General features: G+C 39.1%; 1 protein-coding gene and 1 pseudogene across 1 annotated transcript in view; both read left to right on the forward strand.

Moving 5' to 3' along the window:
* The first annotated feature begins 1,572 nt into the window (after positions 1 to 1,572).
* Positions 1,573 to 20,958, forward strand: part of KIF5B (kinesin family member 5B) — a 52,291-nt gene continuing 32,905 nt past the window's right edge. Inside the window, exons 1-2 of the mRNA XM_004451662.4 lie at positions 1,573 to 2,178; positions 15,363 to 15,450. Coding sequence (XP_004451719.1) covers positions 2,053 to 2,178; positions 15,363 to 15,450 — 214 coding nt within the window. The 5' untranslated portion in view covers positions 1,573 to 2,052. The remainder of the gene's footprint in view (positions 2,179 to 15,362; positions 15,451 to 20,958) is intronic.
* Positions 11,722 to 13,471, forward strand: LOC139439000 (general transcription factor II-I pseudogene; annotated as a pseudogene).

Below are 20,958 nucleotides of genomic sequence, written 5' to 3' on the forward strand. Positions count from 1 at the left end.
GGACAGAAATATGGTGAAGAAACCAGGTGAAGAAAATAAGACTAAAGAGGTAGGCAAAAATCTATCCTGTCATTCATCAAATTGGACTAGTAAGATACACATAAAGCCAGCTACAAAGTTAGCAGTACACAGTATTTCTCCCAAGGTCATGCTGCATCTATAAAGGGTCAGGACAACCCTCTTCTTTAAGTGACTTTTGCTTTCTTAGTCACTGAGAAACTTTGTTCTCTAAAATCATATACTATCAGACATTGCTGTTTGAAATTATAGTAGTTAAGAATAAAACATCCCACTCTTGCCTGGAGGATCTAAGACAAGAAGCCTCGAATTTCAACCCAGTTCAGAGCTTTGGAGAAGGGTTTCTGAAGACAATATTGCATATCTTAACTTTGCAATTTCTAAGGTTACAGGTCCCTGGGTCCACCTGCTAGTCCAGACTTGATGTTGATCTCCCTTTACTCACAGTCTTGCTTTGCTCTGAGCCTATCAAAGCACCGCTTTATCTAACTTTTACCTATTTTCCACACCTCTCCTATGGCCTGTGTTAATTTCATCTTTTTCCTTTGGTGAGATGTTCCTGGGTTCATCTGGTGCAAACTCTCTCTCATTGCAAGGGGTTCATAAACCTGACTTAGGTTGGGGGTTAGACGAGGCAAGGAAGGGAGCATTGGAGATTATCACAGTCCAATCTTTCATTTTCGAGCAAAAATCGCAGTGACAGAGTTCCTAATTGTCTTTTCAGTTCTCCCTCTCCAGTCATTTACACAAGAAGATATTCTTCTTGATATCTTTTATGATATATTTCTTCTAAAAAGAGGTGAAATAGACTCTGGCAGGGCTTTCCTCAGATATGCAACACACACGTTCATCTAAGCCTTTTAAGAACATCTCTACATTTTCCGCTTACTCCGGGTCAATCATTCCTCAAACAATGGGACTGATTGATACATTTTTAAAATTTCTTATCAGCGAAGTGGAACTTCCGATTCACCGAGGGCCTTCTAACACCTCACCTTAGTATTCCACATTTCTTCAGCAGCCTCCTTTCCCTAGAGGGTATTTCCTTTTCCTTGAGATTTCCCTTTTCTTTCCGATTTCCTTTCGAGAGTCCCCCAGCCGACTCTCAGGATGAAGCAACCTCTTAAAGAGAAAGCCATGTCCCACTCTTCATTCAAATTCTCTTCTTTTTTATGGCAAACCGCTCGAAATAGTTGTGCTGGGAATCATTTTTCCCTCCAGACCCAAACAAAAGCAAACACTACGTTTTAGAAAGGTAGCACTTTGTTTAAAGATACTACACGAAATGCTTATAACAGCTCCCTCCTCCCCCCTCAAAGAAAAAAAAAAAAGCTAAGTGCATCTCCCTGAGCGCTGGGGAATTCGGCGGCGGGACAGCGGCGGCGAGCAGCAAACCCGTGGTCCAGAGGCAGTTTTTTCCAGGCAGCGTCCAGAGAAACTTGAATTTGCACCCGTCGGCAAGGAGCGGTCGCCTGAGCCTGCGCGCCGATTGGTCGCCCGAACACCTCGGGCCCCGCCGCGCCTGCGCCGTCCTCGGCTGCCTCGCCCTCCCCTGCTCTCCCCCGCCCTGTCGCCCGGTCGCCGCGCCTGCGCCCTGGAGACGGACTGATCGGGCGGTAGCCCGCAAGCCGGCGAGCGCTGAGCCGGGCGGGCAGACGGGTCAGCCCGGCCTGCTCTTTCCCGAGGAGGGAGGTGGGGACGGCTTTCTGGGTCTCCAGAATCCCCCCCAGGCCGCGCAACCTGTCCCCGGCGGGCGAGGAAGAAGTTGAGGAGCCGCGGGACGCTCTGCCCGGCGCCGCCGCCATGGCTGCCATGATGGATCGGAAGTGAGCCTGAGGGCGACGGCTGCAGGCGCCGGCGCTTGGGGTCTCGGCTCCCCGGCCGCTCCGCCGGGGGACGCGCGGCGCGGAGTCTGCTGAATCTCACCGTCCCCGCGGCCCCGATCGCTAGCGCTCCCCCGAGCCCAGGCCCCCGGCTGCTACTCTCTTCGCCCCGAGACTGAGCAGCGGGGAGTGGCTCCCGGCAGCGCGGAAGATGGCGGACCCGGCCGAGTGCAACATCAAAGTGATGTGTCGCTTCAGACCTCTCAACGAGTCTGAGGTGAACCGCGGCGATAAGTACGTCGCCAAGTTTCAGGGAGAAGACACCGTCATGATGGCGGTGAGTGATTCCCATCCTTCCCCGCGCGCCCGCCCCACCTCGTTGGATCTGGAGTTGTTGGGGCGCAGAGTTTGAGAGGGAGCAGTCGTGTCCCCAACCTTGGCGGCGGGTTTGCCGGTTCAGTTAACCTTTGGTAGGGTGACTGCGCAGCTGCCTGGGTTTTCCTGGATCGCCCCAGCCCGGGACTTCGGCGCCGGGAGATGGGAGGTGCCTGGTCTCAGCCTGGGACACTCCCCCACCTGGGGCGCTGGAGGAGCCGTCCCGGGAGCACGTCGTGCGCTTATTTGCGTGTGTTTAGGTGTGTGTGCAGTTACTGCTGGTGATGCTGTTGGGTTTTGGATAACCCCCAAACTTAGCATTCATAAAATACATTAAAATTAATATAGCAGTTCAGCGAGCAATATTGAGTTGTGAGACCAGTCCTGCTGCACCTTAAATAGTGGGGATGCTAAATTTTATAGACGCGTATAACCACATGGTCAACCGTATTGTCTCAGGAGAAGACAAACCACCAAACTAACTACAAAGATATCTGTGCCTCAGATGTTCACCCACCCCCCTTTTGAGTGATGAGGGAATTTTCTTAACAACAACAAAAGGCGAGCCGAGGGCTAAAAAGAATAGTGAGTTTTCCTTTGAGATCGGTGTTACACATTCCCCCCCCCCCCCCCCCCCCCCCCAGTCTTCTGTCCGATCTAGCAGTTTCAGATCGGGTCAAGTAAGTGCTCAGCAAGATCCAGAATCTCACCCTTACTGAGTTTAAGTCCAGGGAAAAGCATTTCTTTTTTGTGTGTATTAGAGAGAGAATTATAAGAAGCAAACTTGAAAAAGATCAAAGTTGACCAGTGAACTAGCTTTCTCATTCTTGGTATTAGATTCACACTTAACAGTTAAGATCTAACTTGAAGAAAATTCATTTAGATAATCCTAAGGATAGTAAGCCATTGTTCCTTTGTAGGATAAAAGTGTACTTTGGGTGGTCATTGTCAAGGAGAGCAGAATGTGAGGGGTTTTGTTTTTTGATATCTGATTTTTATGCCTCTGGTATGAAAAGGTCTCTGAAAAGAAAATAGCATTCCCAGTTGAAGGAGGTTAAAATATAGTAAGATACTGCATGCAGATTACTGAACTATGGCTAAAAATTAAATTCACCTTTCTTGGTAATGCCATGTGACAACTTTTTTCTACATTGATTTTATGGTTCAAAATGTTTAATGTGTTCATTTTTTTTTCTCTAATAGTATCCATATTTACTGTATTGTTTGAGCAATTTAATTTGGAAATAAGGACAGTGAGGCCATAGGAGATGGGATATTGATGATTGAAAGTATTTGACAGGACTAATATTTTTTGAGGTTTTATGTGAAGTCTCCCAAAATTCAGCTTCTAGGAAATGAATGCCTTAGCTCCACATTGCTCTTGGTAGACTTTGGCAAACAAGTCATTAGGTCACTAACAACTGCCAAACTGAAGATTGTCAGTCTGGTTCTTTGTTAACAAGTCCACAAGAAAAACTCTTGTTATAAATGACATCATAGGGAAGCCAAGAAGTTCAGTACAAAAGGAGCCAGTCATCTTTTCCTTTAGGATAGTCTCTTACATGGATTCAAAGGAAGTTTGCAAGGCCTGGGTTGTTAGTTGGCAAACCTGAGGTGTCTAGTTTCTCCGAGTTTTTGTGATTACTCAGCTTCAACAGTGGTTGACACATCAAACCTATTTTCCTTTATGAATGTCTCTTATTTCTCCAGATTTTTGGTATATACGTTATCTATAAGTAGTGCTAAGTGTCTTTTGTTAGAATGCTAAATTTAGTATTCTTAAAATAATATTAAGATAGGTTGGTAGTGAACCTTCTACTGCAGCCCAAATATGGCATATAATATGAGGAGAGAGCTAAAAGAAAACAATTACCGCAGGAAGGATATATCTGTTCTAGGTTGTTTCCTTTGGAAAAAGTTGTAAGTTCTTTAGTAATGTTAGTAAATTTAAATGATAGTATTGTAAATAATGGATAGGTGATTGAGTTGTGAATTAGTAATGAATAGTTGGTCTTTAGGTAAACTGAGCATTTTCGTCTGGTGAAAAAAATAAGAACAACATAGTATAAGCAAAAATATTACTGAGTGACTATCCTTAAAAAATGTAAGGCAACATGTATGGTTTATTATTTTCAGCATCTAATTTCTTGCATATAGTAAGTGCATTAATTTGGAGTCTTATTTTTGTTCACTTTATTAAATGAGCTTTTTTTTTTTTTTTCTTCAAAAAAGAAGGTTGTTTGGGAGTTCATAATGGCTGCTGAGAAGAGTGGAAGTAAAAAAAATCTCTAGATAAAATCATCTTTTGTTTGTTTTGTTGATTTCACTGAGTCCTGATCCTATTTCAAAATAAATAGTTTAGGAGGGAGTTGGTGCAGTGCAGCATTTAAAACTAAATTGTTTTAAACATGGTTTTAAAACATTTTCTAGACAGTGTTTCAGTTAAATCAAAATGTAAAGAATAAGTATATTTTCGTTTATGATGTTACTGAATTAAAAGCATAATCAGTACTGATGTAGAAAATAATTTTTAAGAATTTTTATTTTCTTCAAGGTTTATTTTCCAGTGTCTTGTCATTGAAAAACATCTGTGTCAGTGACTTTAATATCCCATGGCAGACAAGTCTTTATTATAGTGTTTCTCTTTGTGCTCTGTAACCTTTTATACAAATTTATTTGTAATCAGGTGCTTGGTGAAGTGCTGTAAACATCACATATTGAATGAAATAAATGAAATAATTTTATTTTAAAAAACTTTAAATGATACAGATAGATTCTGTTTGCTTTAAAAGAAACTTTGACATCTGGCTGGTTTTAGGAAAATTGTATAGGTAACAAATGACAATTTTCCTTCCTCTTTTTTTTTAAGCAAAGGTTTTTTAAAATAAGAGAACTTGTTATCCACAAAAAAGGAAGGACAAGGGAGGCTGCTGCAAACACCAGAAAAAAAAAAATCCATAGAAAATTTACTCCTTGTATCCATGTACCATAAAGATGGAGTCTAACTCATTTATATCATTAAGTATCCTTCCTGTTAATCAGAATTCCTTTTATGGTATACTTTAGAGGCTGCCAGAACGCAAAACAGGCTACTGTATGTAGCTCATTGAAATTATAGGAGAATAAATCTAATTACATCATCTTGCCCAGTTCCTTTCCTAAAGAAAAACGCTATTCCCTTTTAAAGTGAATGATGGTTTGGTGTCTGAACCTTCTTATTACCTTACAAGTGAAAACTGAAAGAGCAGAAGGAGCCACCATCAAGTACAGTTAGTGTCTGACTAACAAGGAAAATCTAATATGGTATATAATCCCATGTGAGGTAAAAAGATCACATTGAGATTTCTAGAGGAAGGCATATCCCTGCCAGAAAGGTGTCCTTCATAACCGGATTTGGTGTTCAGCCTGGTTTGTGCCCTCAAACAGGATCATTTTCTTCAAGAAATCTAAGGTGTGGTCTCAGTTTAGGTAATTAAATTATTCTTTTTGGTCCTGTTCCATTGGTACCCAAGTGCATCTTGTGACATGGAGTTTGTAAAATGGAAATCTGCAACTTGGAGTATCTTTGAAACTAAATAGATTTAAAGGCTACAGAATGTACAAGTCAGCCAAGAACCTGGCTTCTTTAATATAGCTGTCCAGATACTGAGTTTTCCTTTGTTTAAAGTAGTTGAAAGATGATTAGTTGAGAATGCCTTAATTATAGAGCCATTAGAAGTAATTTTATGTTTAACAAGTCTTGTTTTTCATCCCAGGAAGCCAGGTTCATTTAGTAACTTTATGGCTAGACTCTAATTAAAACATTTGCTTTATTTAATAAAATTATAATTTAGTTTTGGAATTAAATCTAAGACTATTTTATCAAAGTAATGCTAAGCACCTAACTAATTTTTTTATTTAACAATGGTATAACTTTCTACAAAAATCACTTAGTCCCAGCTCCTTGATTATTTTTGTTTATATATCACATTTCAATAGTTGCCCATAAGTATTCTTATTTTAATAAGGTTGTAGTAGTAGTTTGTATATTTGCTATGAAGTAATGCTAGTGTAAATAGCTGCTTAAAGTATTTTCGATGCAGACCTTACTATTACCAATGATAACTCTTTCTAAATGGTTTAGAAGCACTTATTTTTTATTGATGTAAAAAATTGAGATAGGTCATAATTCAATAGTAATATTTGTTCTTTCTATTTTTAAAATATTTTAGTAAATTTTGTATGATTTATTTTAGAAGAATGTAGCTATCATCATACTTGTAATTAGCTTGTTTCTTACAAGTAAAATTAGAAGTAATCATTATTTAATTTTTGCTTTTGTGCTCTTTTTATATACTTCTTATTAAATCTGTGTTTTGACCTGCAGCAATCTCTTTTTGTTTCCTTTACCACATTATGAGTTCTTTAAGGCTAGAGACTCTCCATTTCAATTCAGTTAACGTTACTTGATCACCTATGTTTAAATCCTAGTATACAGCTTCTTAATTTAGTATTGAAGACTGCCCAGCCTTATCCTATTATTCTTTGAATCCTACAGTGTGTACTAACTAAATATTATTTTTAAAGTTGTCTTCCTCATCTGGGTTTTTCCTATGCCTAGCACAATATTTTACCTTTTAGACACCAAATAAATGCATGATAGGTAAATGAAAAGAGACAATTATTTTCTATTTGCATAGAAGAAAGAATGGAAGGAAATATAATGAAATATTATTTTGATTGGCTTTTTTTTTTCTTTTTTTTTTTCCTCTCCCCTTCCCATCCCCGGCCCCAGTTGTCTGTTCTCTGCATCTATTTGCTGTGTGTTCTTCTTTGTCCGCTTCTGTTGTCAGTGGCATGGGAATCTGTGTTTCTTTTTGTTGTGTCAGCTCTCCGTGTGTGCGGCGCCATTCTTAGGCAGGCTGCACTTTTCTTTCGCACTGGATGGCTCTCCTTACTGGTCGCACTCCTTGCGCATGGGGCTCCCCTATGTGGGGGACACTCCTGCGTGGCAGGGCACTTCTTGCACGCATCAACACTGCGCATGGGCCAGCTCCACACGGGTCAAGGAGGCCCGGGGTTTGAACCGCAGACCTCCCGCGTGGTAGACAGATGCCCTAACCACTGGGCCAGGTCAGCTTACCTTGATTGGCTTTTGACTGTTAAGAATTAGCTTACCATGAGTAATATCTTGTATTAAAAAAAAAACAACAAAAAAACAGTAAATTGTCCTTTTTTAACCACATTGGGTGTTTTAAGGTATCAGTAGCATCCTAGCAGAAGGTCATTTTTATATGTTTGTCATAGTTGAAGAATAATCAAGCACACCTATTTTTAAATGACACCAAAGTGAGGACTGTTTCTAGCCGCAGAGGGAAACAAACAACTAATAGTGACTTAAATAAATAAGGGATTATTTTTCTTACATAACAAAAAGTTTGGGTATAGGCCATTAGTGCCTACTATTTAAGAACTCTGACCATAAAAAAAACTCCCCACTGGGCTTTCTTTTGCTACCTTGCTAGCATTCAGCCTGTTGGGAACATTCTATTTCCTTGTTTTATTTTCAAAACATTGCTTATATCAGCACTGATCGAAGAAATAATGGAAATTACATGCTATTTAAGGCTATTAGTATAAGACAAGGCTACATACAAACGTGCTCTACATGGATAATCCAAATAATCTAGGTTATTAACCAGTGTTATGTAGTAGAGCTCAGAGAAGGAAGCTGGCTCCAGAACCCATTCCTGGATATAACCTTTATACTCTTGTTATTGTGTAGGGCTGATTGGAAACAGCTTTGGATTCTTTCAAGAGGCTATCTTGAAGATCTTGTTTCAAGCTTCAGAGGAATTAAGTTGGTTTTGATAATTAAGCAGTGGAATGACCACATATTGAATTCTGTAAATAAAAGATTTATTAACTTAATTTGCTACACATAATAAAAATACTTTTTACACTGTAAAAAAAAAAAAAAGAACCCTGAAACTCTTGTACTGTTATTATTAATTGTTGACTTTTTAGCAGCAGCATCTTGTTCACAAGATGGATGCTACAGCTCTAGACATTCCTTCCATGAAGAAGAAGGGATATTCAGTTGAGATGGTCCCTTTTATTAGGAAAACAAAACCCTTCCCAGAGACTTCCAGCAGACTATCACTTACTCCTACTATTGAGAACTGAGTCGCATAGCCACTAGTTGCAAGGAGACTAGGCAAACAGGCATTTGGCTTTCCAGCCTATCTAGTGGGAGTGGCAAGGGAGTTAGGAGTGACTTTGGATAGCACTTTAGCAGTGTCTGCTTTGTGGTTACTGTTATTCCAGATTTGGGGAGGGAGGTTGCAGGGTATAGTTTCTAAGAAATAAGACCTTTTCCAACTGAGATCTTGAAAGGATTCTTTAAAGGTTTTTTCCTGGGGTCTCATGTTTATATTTTAAAGCCTAACTTCATTGCCTTTCTTTCTTTCTTTCTTTCTTTTTTTTTTTTTGAGTGAGGAGATTCCTTTATTTTTTATTATTAAAAAACTGAAGAAATACAGAATAGCAAAATGAAGAACATAAACGTATAACCTGGGTATCAGGAGGAAACCATGATAGCTCACTGTATTAGTTAGTTGTTGCTACATAACAAATTACCACAAATTTAGTGGCTTAAAACAGCACACATTTTTATTCTATTACCATATATACAACCCAACATTTTAGAAAATTTTTTAAAAATCCATGGGACTTAGTACTACACAGTGAACCCTAAGTTAAACCATGGACTAAGTTAATAGTACAGTGATAAAAATGTGCTTTAATCAGTTATAACAAATGTACCACACTAATGCAAGATGTTAATAATGGGGTGGTATATGGGAATCCTTTATTTTACTCATGATTGTTCTGTAAACCTACAGCTTCTCTAATAAAAAAAGAAGCAGCCAAAAAGGTGTGGTAAAAAAAGCATTAGCGAGATTTGCCAGGCAGTTATAACTTCATTCCTTTTTAACGAATAAACTAGGGAACAAGCAGACATTTGTTGTGTATACCAGAACCCCTGGTGCCTCTGATCCATTAATACCTACATAGCTGAGCATCTTAGGAGAAAATCATAAGGGATCTCAAAACTGCCTTAGTCTTACCGCATTTTTCTTATCGGTCTTTCTCATTCTCAGAAATGCCCCTTGTCATATTTTTTCTACTGTCTTCAAGCCTTTGAACCACTCTTTTTCTAACCTTTTTACTCCATTGAAGACTTCATAATGGAATTCCCACTTCCAAATCAAGAAACATATTTGCATTAGTACCATTTTCTTCTTGTTAGAACGGAAGGAGTATTCTTTCTGGTATCAAAGGCATTCCTACCTTTTGTACTCTGTACTGCATTGGCCTCTCCCTCATCTTCAAACTCTCTTGCACTATTAGATTACTAGATTTTCCTGCTAGCATTTTACTCGGGTCTTGCCTATCTTTAAAAAGTCTTTCTTAGATCCACAGCCAAATTCTCTGATCACCTTCCATTCTTTTTCCAACCCCTAACAATCTGACCTTTGCCATTGGATGCTTTTTCAGTTTTGTCTTGACTTTATAACACTATTTAACATAGTCACTCCTTCCTTGAATATTCTTCCCCTTGTTTGTGTGGACACTATACTCTCCTCTGACTCCTTTTTTCTCATATCAGTGGTTCTCAGAATATGGAGTCCCTCAGATATTTTCGGGAGGTCCACAAGGTCAGAACTGCTCAAAAAAAAAAAATACCTAGATATTATTTGCCTTTTTTACTGCATTAACATTTGCAGTAAATGGTGCAGAAGCAATGATGGGTAAAACTCCTGGCACCTTCAAGAGGTAAAAATGTCCTACATCAAACAGGAAAAATTATTTGTGAAATTGTGCATGACCTTCTAGTATACTTTTTAATATTGTGATAAAATTGGAAGTATATATTAAAAACTTCCACATATCAGAGTGCAAATGTGATAGTCTTGAGAAAATCACTTATGCAGTTGGAATTGCAAGCAAAATTGGCTTTTTTTTCATGGGCACCCATTTTTATTTGAAAAATGGCTGACAGACATACTATGATTATTCAGACTTGAGTATTTGGCAGACATTTTCTCAAAAATAAATGAGCTAACTATTTTAAGGAAAATAACATTTTTAGTTGTTGCTAGTGATAAAATTCCAGCTTTAAAGAGAAATCTAGGACTTTAGAGAGCCTGTGTCTGCTACTGTGAACTCGACAGCGTCCCAATACTTAAAAGCCAATGAGATCTGTGCAGATTTTTAAAGAATGTGAATATTTGTATATACATAGAAACATATACACAATGAAATGTTTGACGGCATTTGGAGGATCTGTATAGCTCATTGAATCAGTAGTTTCCAAATAACTTACATATGATCCATTCAGCGCGTAAGGTATACCATTGGATTTTAATGTAGCAAAATACAAAACGGTTCACTGGTAATTGTTTTGAATTCTGTGTTGTGACTATTCTTTAAGAAACTGCCTTTTGTCACGTTTAGGTGTAGTATCAAAGAAGAAGGTTAACCATTCTCTGAAAAGGCTGTTAAAATATTTCCTTTCCCATGTATTTGCCTATGTGGCCATACTTTCTTCGTATACTTCATTCAGAACAGCATTACAACAGATTGAACACAGATGCAAATATAAGAATCCAGCTGCTTCTATTAAGAACTTAAAAGAGATTTGTAAAAAGTAAAATAATATTACCCTTCTCACTGATTTTTTTTGGAAAACAATTATTTTCATAAAAATGTTATTTTTATTAAGATGTAATGAGTTTATTATGTTATTTTTAATTTAAGTATTTTGAAAACATCTCAGTTTTAATATCTAATACAGTAAATATAGATACGTTTAATTCTCATAAACTAAAGCTCTCTGGGTTACTGGATACTTTTAAAATATAACGGGGTACTGAATCCAAAAACTGAGAACTGCTGGTCTACACTGCTGAGTCGTCATCTACTTGTCCTCTAAATATTGGCGATTTCAGGATTCAGTCTTTACCCTTCTTCTTACTTCATTTTCCTTCCCTAGGCCATCTCATTTGCCCTCTGTATGACTGTATAAGTCACCGCCCGTGTACATATTTCTCTTAACTTTGTCACATATATCCAAGAGTTAACTAATTTGTATATCTTGCAGGTACCTCAAATTCAGCATATCTTTAAAAACAAAACAAAATGAGGAGGAGGGTGAGAGAAACTCAGAGATGAGAGAAAAGGGGTGGCTGATTGCTACCTCCCTTTCCCCACATGCGCTCTAGCTCCGGCTGCCTGCCTGCCACGTTTACCCTGGCATCGCCCTGTGATCAGATCAAGGAGCTGAGAGAGGCCTTGCCTGGTGGTCATGTGGTAGTGACAGGAACTCGGGCTTCCTCACTCTCTCCGCCCCTGCCCACTCCCCAGTTCTTATCAGCCCTGCGTAGTTGGCCTGCAGTCCAAACTCACTTCCCTTCAGCACCCCCAGTACTGGTGCTGCCTGGAGGTGGCTGCTTTGGGGAGGATGGCCCAAGCAGCCATGTCTGCCCTGCCTGAGAGCAGAATGGTGGTGACATTCTTCATGTCTGCTCTTGAATCAGTGTGTAAGGAACTGGCCAAGGCCAAGGCAGAAGTAGCCTGCATTGCAGTATATGAAAGAGACTTATTGTTGGAACCAAGAGAAGACTTGCTTTTGTCAATACCAGGAAGGATTTTCAGAAAGATTTTGTAGAATACTGCGTTGGAGAAGTAAAGGCTGCAGAGATGCATAAAATGACAGCTACAATCCAGCAAATCAAATGACTGTAGATGCTGTGGAAATTGGAACACTTGAGAAAAACAGTTTGAGGACTATTTCTGCTTTTGCTATGGAAAAGCTTTAGGCAAATCAACAGTGGTATCTGTTCCATATGAGAAGATATTAAGAGACCAGTCAGCCTTGGTAGTCCAGGGGTTTCTTGAAGGAGTTGCTTTTAAATACCCTGAGGGGAGTGGGTGTGGCTCACTGGTTGAGCACATGCTTCTCATGTATGAGGTCCTAGATTCAATCCCCAGTACTTCCAAAATGGGTGGGGGGTGTTGGGAGAAATACCCTGAGAATTAAGATCTTGCAACCCGGAAATGGATATTGGAGAATAAAGCAGGGATTTCATTTATCATTAAGAGACCTTTTCTAGAGCCAAAGAAGCATCTACGTGGTTGCATGGTAGTAACAGGTGGTGAAAGGTCAGTTCTGTCTCCATGCAGAAGTTGTGGCCCCATCAAAGTGAAACCTGAACCCATGGAAGACTCTGGCATTTCCCTAGAAATGGCAGCTGTAAAGGAAGAACCAGAAGATCCTGGTTACTCTCAGTACAACATTCAAGGATGCCATCATTCTTCAAAAGGCAATGAAGGAATAGAAATGGAAACACCAGCTGAAGATTTTAGTCAGCATGTCCCTTCAGAAACAAGTGAGGACCCTGAAATTGGGGTGACTATTGAAGATGATGATTATTCTTCACCTACCAAGAGACCAAAAACCAATGAGCCATCACAGCCCCGTTACTGAACCTGCCAATACTGAAAAATGGAAAGTGAGGTAGTTCAACTTTGAGAAATGAAATGCTTGAATTATTGATCTATGTAAGCAAAGGAATGGATTTGTTTTATGATTAAGAAGCATGAACTTCTGAATTTAATGTGATTTACAACTTGATAAACCGGCTTCAGGAGTAACGGAAGATTAGTAACGGCTTCAGATTCACTAAGAAAGATGGTAGATCAGCTTTTCTGCAAAAAATTTGCTGAAGCCTTGGGGAAGTGTGAAGCCAAGGCTGTACCTTACCAGAAATTTGGGGCACGTCCTAATGATGTCTTTGTAGAAGATCTACCAGAATACATTCCTTTTAGAAGTCCCTCATGGTATAGAATTCCAAGGCTGGAAAAAAAATTATTCAAGTGGGCAGATGAATTATATTTGTTGTTAAAACACCAGAACTTCTGACTCTCAGTACCCCTAAAATTGCTCAGCCAAGAACAAATATGCCAGGCAAAGAAGTTTCAAATGTAAGGATTACCAGGCTATGCAAGCAAGTGGAAGAAAATTTTTATTTAGAATTTGCTCAAGCTCTAGGACTCACAGAGGCAGGAAAGTACCACACCCTGTGTTTGAAACAAATCCTGAGTTCCTGTATGAAGAAGGCTTGCCAGAAGGAATTCCCTTTCCAAGCCCTAGCTAGTTTGGAATTCCATCACTTGAAAGGATTGGGGATGGATGTGGCTCTAGTGGTTAAGGGCCTGCTTCCCACATGGGAGGTCCGAGGTTTGGTTCCTGGTGCCTCCTAAAAAAAAAACCAAAAAGACAAACACAAGCAAACAAACAAAAAAACCAACTTGGAGCAGATGTGGCTCAGTGGTTGAGCGCTGACTTCGCACATATGAGGTCCCAGGTTCATTCTCTGGTCCTGGTACCTGGAAAAAAAAAAAAAAGATTGTGCGTGGGAGTAATAAAATCAAGTTTGTTGTTTATAAACCTGAACTAGTTATTTCCTATTTGCCTCCTGGAATAGCTAGTAAAATAAACACTAAAACATTACAGTTCCTGAAAAAGACCATGAAATCCTGGGACAATTCAAAGGTTCCTGAAGCTTAATCTGAAGCTTAAGATTGTTTACAAGTATTTGGGTAAGCTAAATAACACTACAGCCTCACTATCATGTAACTTATTATGGCATGGAATTCTTTGGAACACTGCCTCTCAGATTAGGCTCAAGGAGGTTCCATTGACTTCATTATTTTATAATTCTACTTGTAACATTGAGGCTCCAGTCTGGGAAGTAAGGGGTCAACAAGCTAATTATGTACCTCCAGTATCTTCACCTGTTGTGTCAAGATTTCACAAACAAGAGTTGTAAAATACCAGCTATATGAAAAGCTAGAGTATTGTGATAGCATAGTTTTATTAGCTTATCGTAATATTCACAGTGGAGAATTATATTACACAGTAGTAGAAATAGATATTTTTATGTGTTGCTTATATTTTACCTCAAATTAAATGGTCACTTCTCTTAATCTTCAAACCACCTTTATCTCTACTATTGTGGATTATTAGTTAGTATCCCTCTTTGTTCATTTTCTACATTGTACATCAGCAATCTTATAAAATGTAAGTCCCAGTCACTCCATTGCTTATGGCTTCTTAACCAAAGGGCATGAAACGTTCATTATCTCATCTTTGCCTGTTTCTGTAACCAGTCTTGACCCATTCTCTGACTTGCTCCTTATACTTCAGACTTAGCTTCCTTCAGTTTTTTGAATGCTGCATGCTCCTTTCTGCCTTATTGAAGCATCCCATCCCAAAGCCTACAACGATTTCCCATACTCAGCCCTCTACCTGACTAATATTGGAGGGAGTGACAGTGAACTAGGTGCTACTTTTTCTTTGATTCTTCCATTCTCAACTTAAACTTCCCTTCCCATAGAGTATTCCTTGATATCTTTCAGCAAGCCCCTTAATTCAAGATCTCCAATTATATGCCATCATAGCATTCTCATGGTGCTCTGTTGCAAGGATCAGAATTTTAGTCACTTAAATATTTGTCTGTTACTCCACTAAAGCAGAGAGTAGGTTTTTCTTGGTCACTGTTATAGCATGGTGTCTGGTACACAGTAAGCATTCAGTAAATACATGAATGAATGATTGAAAAGCTGTTGCAGTGTACTGAAAAACCAAATGGAGTAGTGGAAGGAGTTCTGGACTAGGAGGTAGGAGATCTGGGTTGAATTTTACTTTTGTCGTTAGCTCTTGTGCCTTCAAGGGTTTTAGTTTTCTAACTTCACAGTAATATTGGTATTGAAAATATAATCTCAATACCTGTTAGACTACACACTTCTTAAACAGGAATTCACTCAGCAACATTTGCATGCCTACCATCGTGCTAAAAACATAGGCCCTGGAAATACCATAAAGACCAAAACAGACATTCTTGTTTCCATGGAATTTATATTCTATTGGATTTGTAGTTGGTTGCGCTTAAGGTCCCTTCCACTCAAAGATCCAATGACATGAAACGATGTATAGTATGTATCCTATTTTGCAGGTTAAATATGAATTGATATCTTTAAAGTCTAGAAATGTGCACCTTTATTTTGTATCGTTGAAGTACTTTTGTTTTTGTTTTTTAGTCCAAACCATATGCATTTGATCGGGTGTTCCAGTCAAACACATCTCAAGAGCAAGTATATAATGACTGTGCAAAGAAGATTGTTAAAGGTAAACATATTTAACCTGCTAAGTTGTTCTAGTAATAAGTAAAATTTTGTTTGTGATCTTTTCCCATTTACCCAACTTTCTTGTTTTTATTTTCACACCTCTTCTAAGTTAATCACAGAAGAAAGTTGTTACAGTAACAATTTTTTTAGAAGGTTGAGTAAAATTAGTATACATATGGTTGCTCAAATTCCATGATATAATCACATACATACCTAGTAAAAGGGTGTTATAATTATAAGAATGATAACGTTACACACTTAATTCTTGGGGAATGCATTTCTATTAAATATTCCCAGAAGAGTTTCCAAAGTAGCATAGTAGAAATAGAACAAGCAGCATGAGAATGAAAGCAATATGGTTAGAAAAGTTTCTAAAAAGTAGTAGAAAATGGCATTCTTTATCATTCTTGAATTCTATTTTTACTCCTTCCTCAAAGACTTATCTTGTAGTTAAAAAATTTCTGAGAATTTAACAGGGATTGCCAAGGATGAGAAAAGTATATGCATTACAGTTAGTCCTATTAAACTATACTAAGAAAGTTTTCAATTTCATATTTTTGAAAACCATAGAACTTTAGAGCTGAGAGGGTACTAAGTGATTATCTGGACTTACTTCCAATTACAACAGAAATCCCTTTTATCCACGGGATCTTAAAGTCAAATAATCACAGCTTTGTATTATGATTTATTCCAAAAGTGCTGTTAGATTGAAGCAAAATCTGTCTTGCTGTGGCATTCACCAGGGGAGAGGGGTTGGAATTCAGTATAAAAGTAGAGGCGGGGAAGCAGATGTGGCTTAAGCAGTTGAGTGCCTGCCTCCCACATGGGAGTTCCCGAGTTTGGTTCCCAATGCTTCCTGAAGAAAAAAACAACAGGCAAAACAGATGGGGGCAGGAGGGGTGGCTCAGAGAAGCTGGTGTGGCTTGGTGTTTGAGCCCCGGCTTCCCACATACAAGGTCCTGGGCTCAATCCCCAACCCCCAGTACCCCCTCTCACCCCCCCAAAAAAAAGAAAGAAAGGGGGAAAAAAGTGGAGGGGCACAGTTACAGTAATGGGAGAGAAAGCAGAGTTTATAGATAGAAGTAGGTTTATAGCTGTGCAAAAGGGTAAAGGTGGACATTCTCTTCATATTCCATTTTATCTATGATAAAGGGAGCAAAGTCCTCGCACAGAATGAGATTGGGTAGGAGGTCTGAGAAAAAGATACAAAAATCATGCAGGCATATGGAAGTGATTGGATTAGAGATGTGTGGCATCATTGCCAGGCAGCACTGAGGAACCACTTGAGGTGACCTACTAGAAGAGTTGAATTTAACCAGGTTGAGGTTTTGCCAGGAAAAGAGAAAAGAGCCGCAAAGAGAATTGAGCATGTAGTTAAGGGAACAATAATGGTGGGCCATGGAACCTAAGGTGGTGAGGAGAAAGAGAATATGAGGGGAGTGGGAAACAGTGAGAAAAGGTGGTAGGGTTAGTCATTTATAGGTGTCAGTGGGGTCAAAAGATTGTTGGACTCAGGGAACTAGAAGGAGTAATAGGAGGTTGATACTATGAAAAGATCTAGGGTATGACCATGGGAATGACCGTGGGAATTGGTGTTTGAAGGAATAAAGGCTAAGATCAAGGAGAAAATGAGGTCGAGGATCTGAGATGCCAGGGTATTTTGGTGAGATCATCTACCTGGAAACCCTCAAGAATTATAACAGCAGTGGAATTGGTGAGAGAGAGCAAACTGAGTGCTGAAATGACCACAAAATGAGGGAGAATGAACTTGTGATTCTGTAAATGACTGCCATAAAGCGCAGCAGGCAATATTATCTTATGTTGTAAGCTTGAGTGTTTTCCAAATAGATCTCTTCATCATGTAACATGATTATCATTGTCTTTTGCTTTTGACATACTTTTGTTTTTCAGGACAGCCTAAGATTATATTAGCTTTTAAAATAATATAAAATTATTGATTCATGAACTCATGGGCAATTTAAATTTATAGATTTTTTACATCAGCTGTAGCTAGCTTTAAACCACATTCCATACTTGGGCATTTGAGTTTTTTAATGAGTACAAGTCTTTAAGTGTAAATTTCATTTTGTTTGTTTTATCTTGATCAGATTTTGAGTTTTTTTCTTATACTTATCTTACGAAATTGACTCCTAAATTGACTGTCAGCATATTTGATAAGTACTATGATATCAGGGACATTGAAGTTTGAAAAATATTGTTCTAAATCATTTATAATATGCTTGATGAGTCATGGTCCTTAGCCCAGTCTTGTAAAAACTACACAAGGTTGTTGCCAATTAATTTGTTTCCTCTATTTTCTGAGAGGAAATTATTCTCTTTGTTTAATCAGCATAGTTGTCCTTGGGGGCATCCTAAGCTTTTACACACTACAAAGATTAAAATATTCTACTTTTAGAAGAATTAGACTTTTAGCAGTTGTTAGAATAGAAAGTTTCTTTCCCTGTTTCTTGCTTCTATGCTAGCTTTGTAATTTATATAAAAGATCACCTGGATATTACTTTGTCCTTTTACCTTCTCACCCAAATGTTTTTCACTATGTTGAAGGAACTGGGATATAGTAGCTAGTGGGACTTGTCATGAGGGTAAAAGAGTCTAATCAAGAATGTGGATGTGATGATGGGATTATCAATTGATACTATATAGATTTAAGGGGAGAGAAAAGCGGTGAGGTAGGTTTTGGGTGCTTATTGAGATGTAGGGACAGGAAACAAATTAAATTCATATCAGGTTAGAGTTGGAACAGACAAAGCAGATGAGGAAGCCAGGAGAAGGAGATTTGCATGAGCAAGCTGCCAGGAAAGACCTGAAAGCAGCAGGTAGTTCTCTTTGGGCCCCTGACAGTCCACTGTGATTGCATTTTTAATCAGTTCATACAAGTATATAATTTTATTATATGTATAGCTGTTACCTTTCCCTTTTTGTAAATTCATTAGATTTGAACAAGGTTTACCTACTTGTATTCTCTTTTAATTCTAAATCTGAGTGATTTCCTTAAGTTTGTTTCCCCTGTAATAAATAGGTACCGTTTTTTGAATACCAGGCATCACACCAGGCCTTCATAGATGCCCTGGTTTCCTTGCGTGATTTCCTGACCTGAACGATCTATACTGTACCCATCCATGATTTTTCCAGATGTAGCTTGCCATGTGTTTAATACATATTCTCCTTTAGAATATACAGTACAGTGGTTATGAGTATGTCTCTCAACCATACCTCATTACAAAAATTAGCTCAAAATGAATCAAAGACCTAAATACAAGAACTAAAACTACAAAACTCCTAGAAGAAAACATAGGGAGATATCTTCAGGACCTTTTATTAGCCAGTGAGTTGTTACACTTTATACCAAAGCATAAGCAGCAGAAGAAAAAACAGATAAGTTGTCCTTCAGAATGAAAAACTGTTGTGCAACAAAGGACATTATCAAGAAAGTGAAAAGACAGCCTCTACAGAATGGGAGAAAATATTTGGAAATCATATATCCGATAAGGGTATAATATCCAGAATATATAAAGAACTCCTACAAGTCAATAACAAAAAGACAAACAGCCCTCCCCCCCCAAAATGGGCAAAAGATTTGAATAGACATTTCTCCAAAGAAGATATGCAAATGGACAAAAGGCACATGAAAAGATGTATTAGAGAAATGCAACTCAAAACTGCAAGGCCAGTAGAATGGCTATTATAAATAACCGTTGGGAAGGATGTGGAGAAATAGGAACATTCATACATATTGGGAGAGTAAAATGCTGGCAGTTGTTCAAAAAGTGAAGTAAAGAATTACTATATGAGGGGAACAAATGCGGCTCAGTGGCTGAGTGCCTGCTTCCCATGTATGAGATCCTGGGTTCAATCCTTGGTACCTCCTGGGAAAAAAAAGAACTACTATATGACCTTGCAATCCCACTTGTAGGTATATATCCCAAATAATTGAAAGTGGGGAATCAAATACTTGTACACTGGTATTCATAGTAGCAATATTCACAGTAGCCAAAAGGTAGAAGCAACCTGTGTCCTTCAACAGATGAATGGATAAACAAAATAGTACATACATAGAACAGAATATTATTCAGCTGTAAAAAAGTTTGAAGTTCTGATACATGCACCAACATGGATAAATCTTGATGAAACCATGTTGTGTGAAATAAGCCAGATCAAAAAGAAGACAGGGCAAATATCATAGATATCACTTATGAAATAATTAGAATGTGCAAATTCATAGCATCAGAAATTAGAATACAGGCTAAAAGGGGTAGGGGTGGGAAATAGAGAATTAAGGCTTAACTGGGGGAAGTGGACTTGGCCCAGTGGTTAGGGCATCCGTCTACCACATTGGAGGTCCGCGGTTCAAACCCGGGCCTCCTTGACCCGTGTGGAACTGGCCCACGTGCAGTGCTGATGTGCACAAGGAGTGCCCTGCCACGCAGGGGTGTCCCCCGCATAGGGGAGCCCCACGCGCAAGGAGTGCGCCCCGTAAGGAGAGCCGCCCAGCCCGAAAGAAAGTTCAGCCTGCCCAAGAATAGCGCCATACACATGGAGAGCTGACGCAGCAAGATGATGCAACAAAAAAAGAAACACAGATTCCCATGCCACTGACAACAACAGAAGTTGACAAAAAACATGCAGCAGCAAATAGACACAGAACAGACAACTGGGGCGGGGGGGAAGGGGAGAGAAATAAATAAATAAACCTTTTAAAAAAAAAAGGCTTAATTGGTACAGAGTTTCTGTTTAGATGATGGAAAAGTTTTGGTAATGGGTGATGGTTGATGGTAGCACATTGAGAAGGTAAGAAGCACCACTGAATTGTACACTTGAAAGTAGTTCAAAGGTGAGCTTTTATGTTGTATATATGTTACCAGAATACAAATTTTTTTTTAAAAAGTCTCTGGAGCCAAGACTGTCTGGGTTTGCATCCCAGCTCCATTACTTCCTAGCTTTGAAAGTATAGGCTATTTTATTCCTTTGTCTCAGTTTCTTCATTTGGGTCTAGTAATAGTACCTACGCATAGTTTTTTGTGAGAATTAACTCATGAAAAATGCTTTGCTCCTGGCTTATTGTAAGCCCCCAAATGTCAACAGTAATAATTATACATTAAACTTTAATTCTCAGAGCCTTCATAAGCAAATGTTGTTGATGAAGAAGCTGTATTTCAGAGAGATTAAGTGACTTTTAGTGAATCAGATTTGGTTCAACTAATAGAATGTCCGCCTACCACACGGGGGGTGCAGGGTTCAAACCCAGGGCCTCCTGACCCATGTGGTGAGCTGGCCCACGCACAGCGCACAGAGTGCCATGCCATGCAGAGGTGTCCCCTGTGTAGGGGAACCCCATGCGCATGGAGTACGCCCTGTAAGGAGAGCCTGCCCTGCGCAAAAAAGTGCAGCCTGCCCAGGAGTGGTGCCGCACACACACAGAGCTACTGCAGCAAGATGTCACAACAAAAGAGACACAGTTTCCCAGTGCCACTGACAAGAATGCAAGCGG

This window comes from Dasypus novemcinctus, chromosome 5 (assembly GCF_030445035.2).
Source record: "Dasypus novemcinctus isolate mDasNov1 chromosome 5, mDasNov1.1.hap2, whole genome shotgun sequence".
Taxonomy (NCBI): domain Eukaryota; kingdom Metazoa; phylum Chordata; class Mammalia; order Cingulata; family Dasypodidae; genus Dasypus; species Dasypus novemcinctus.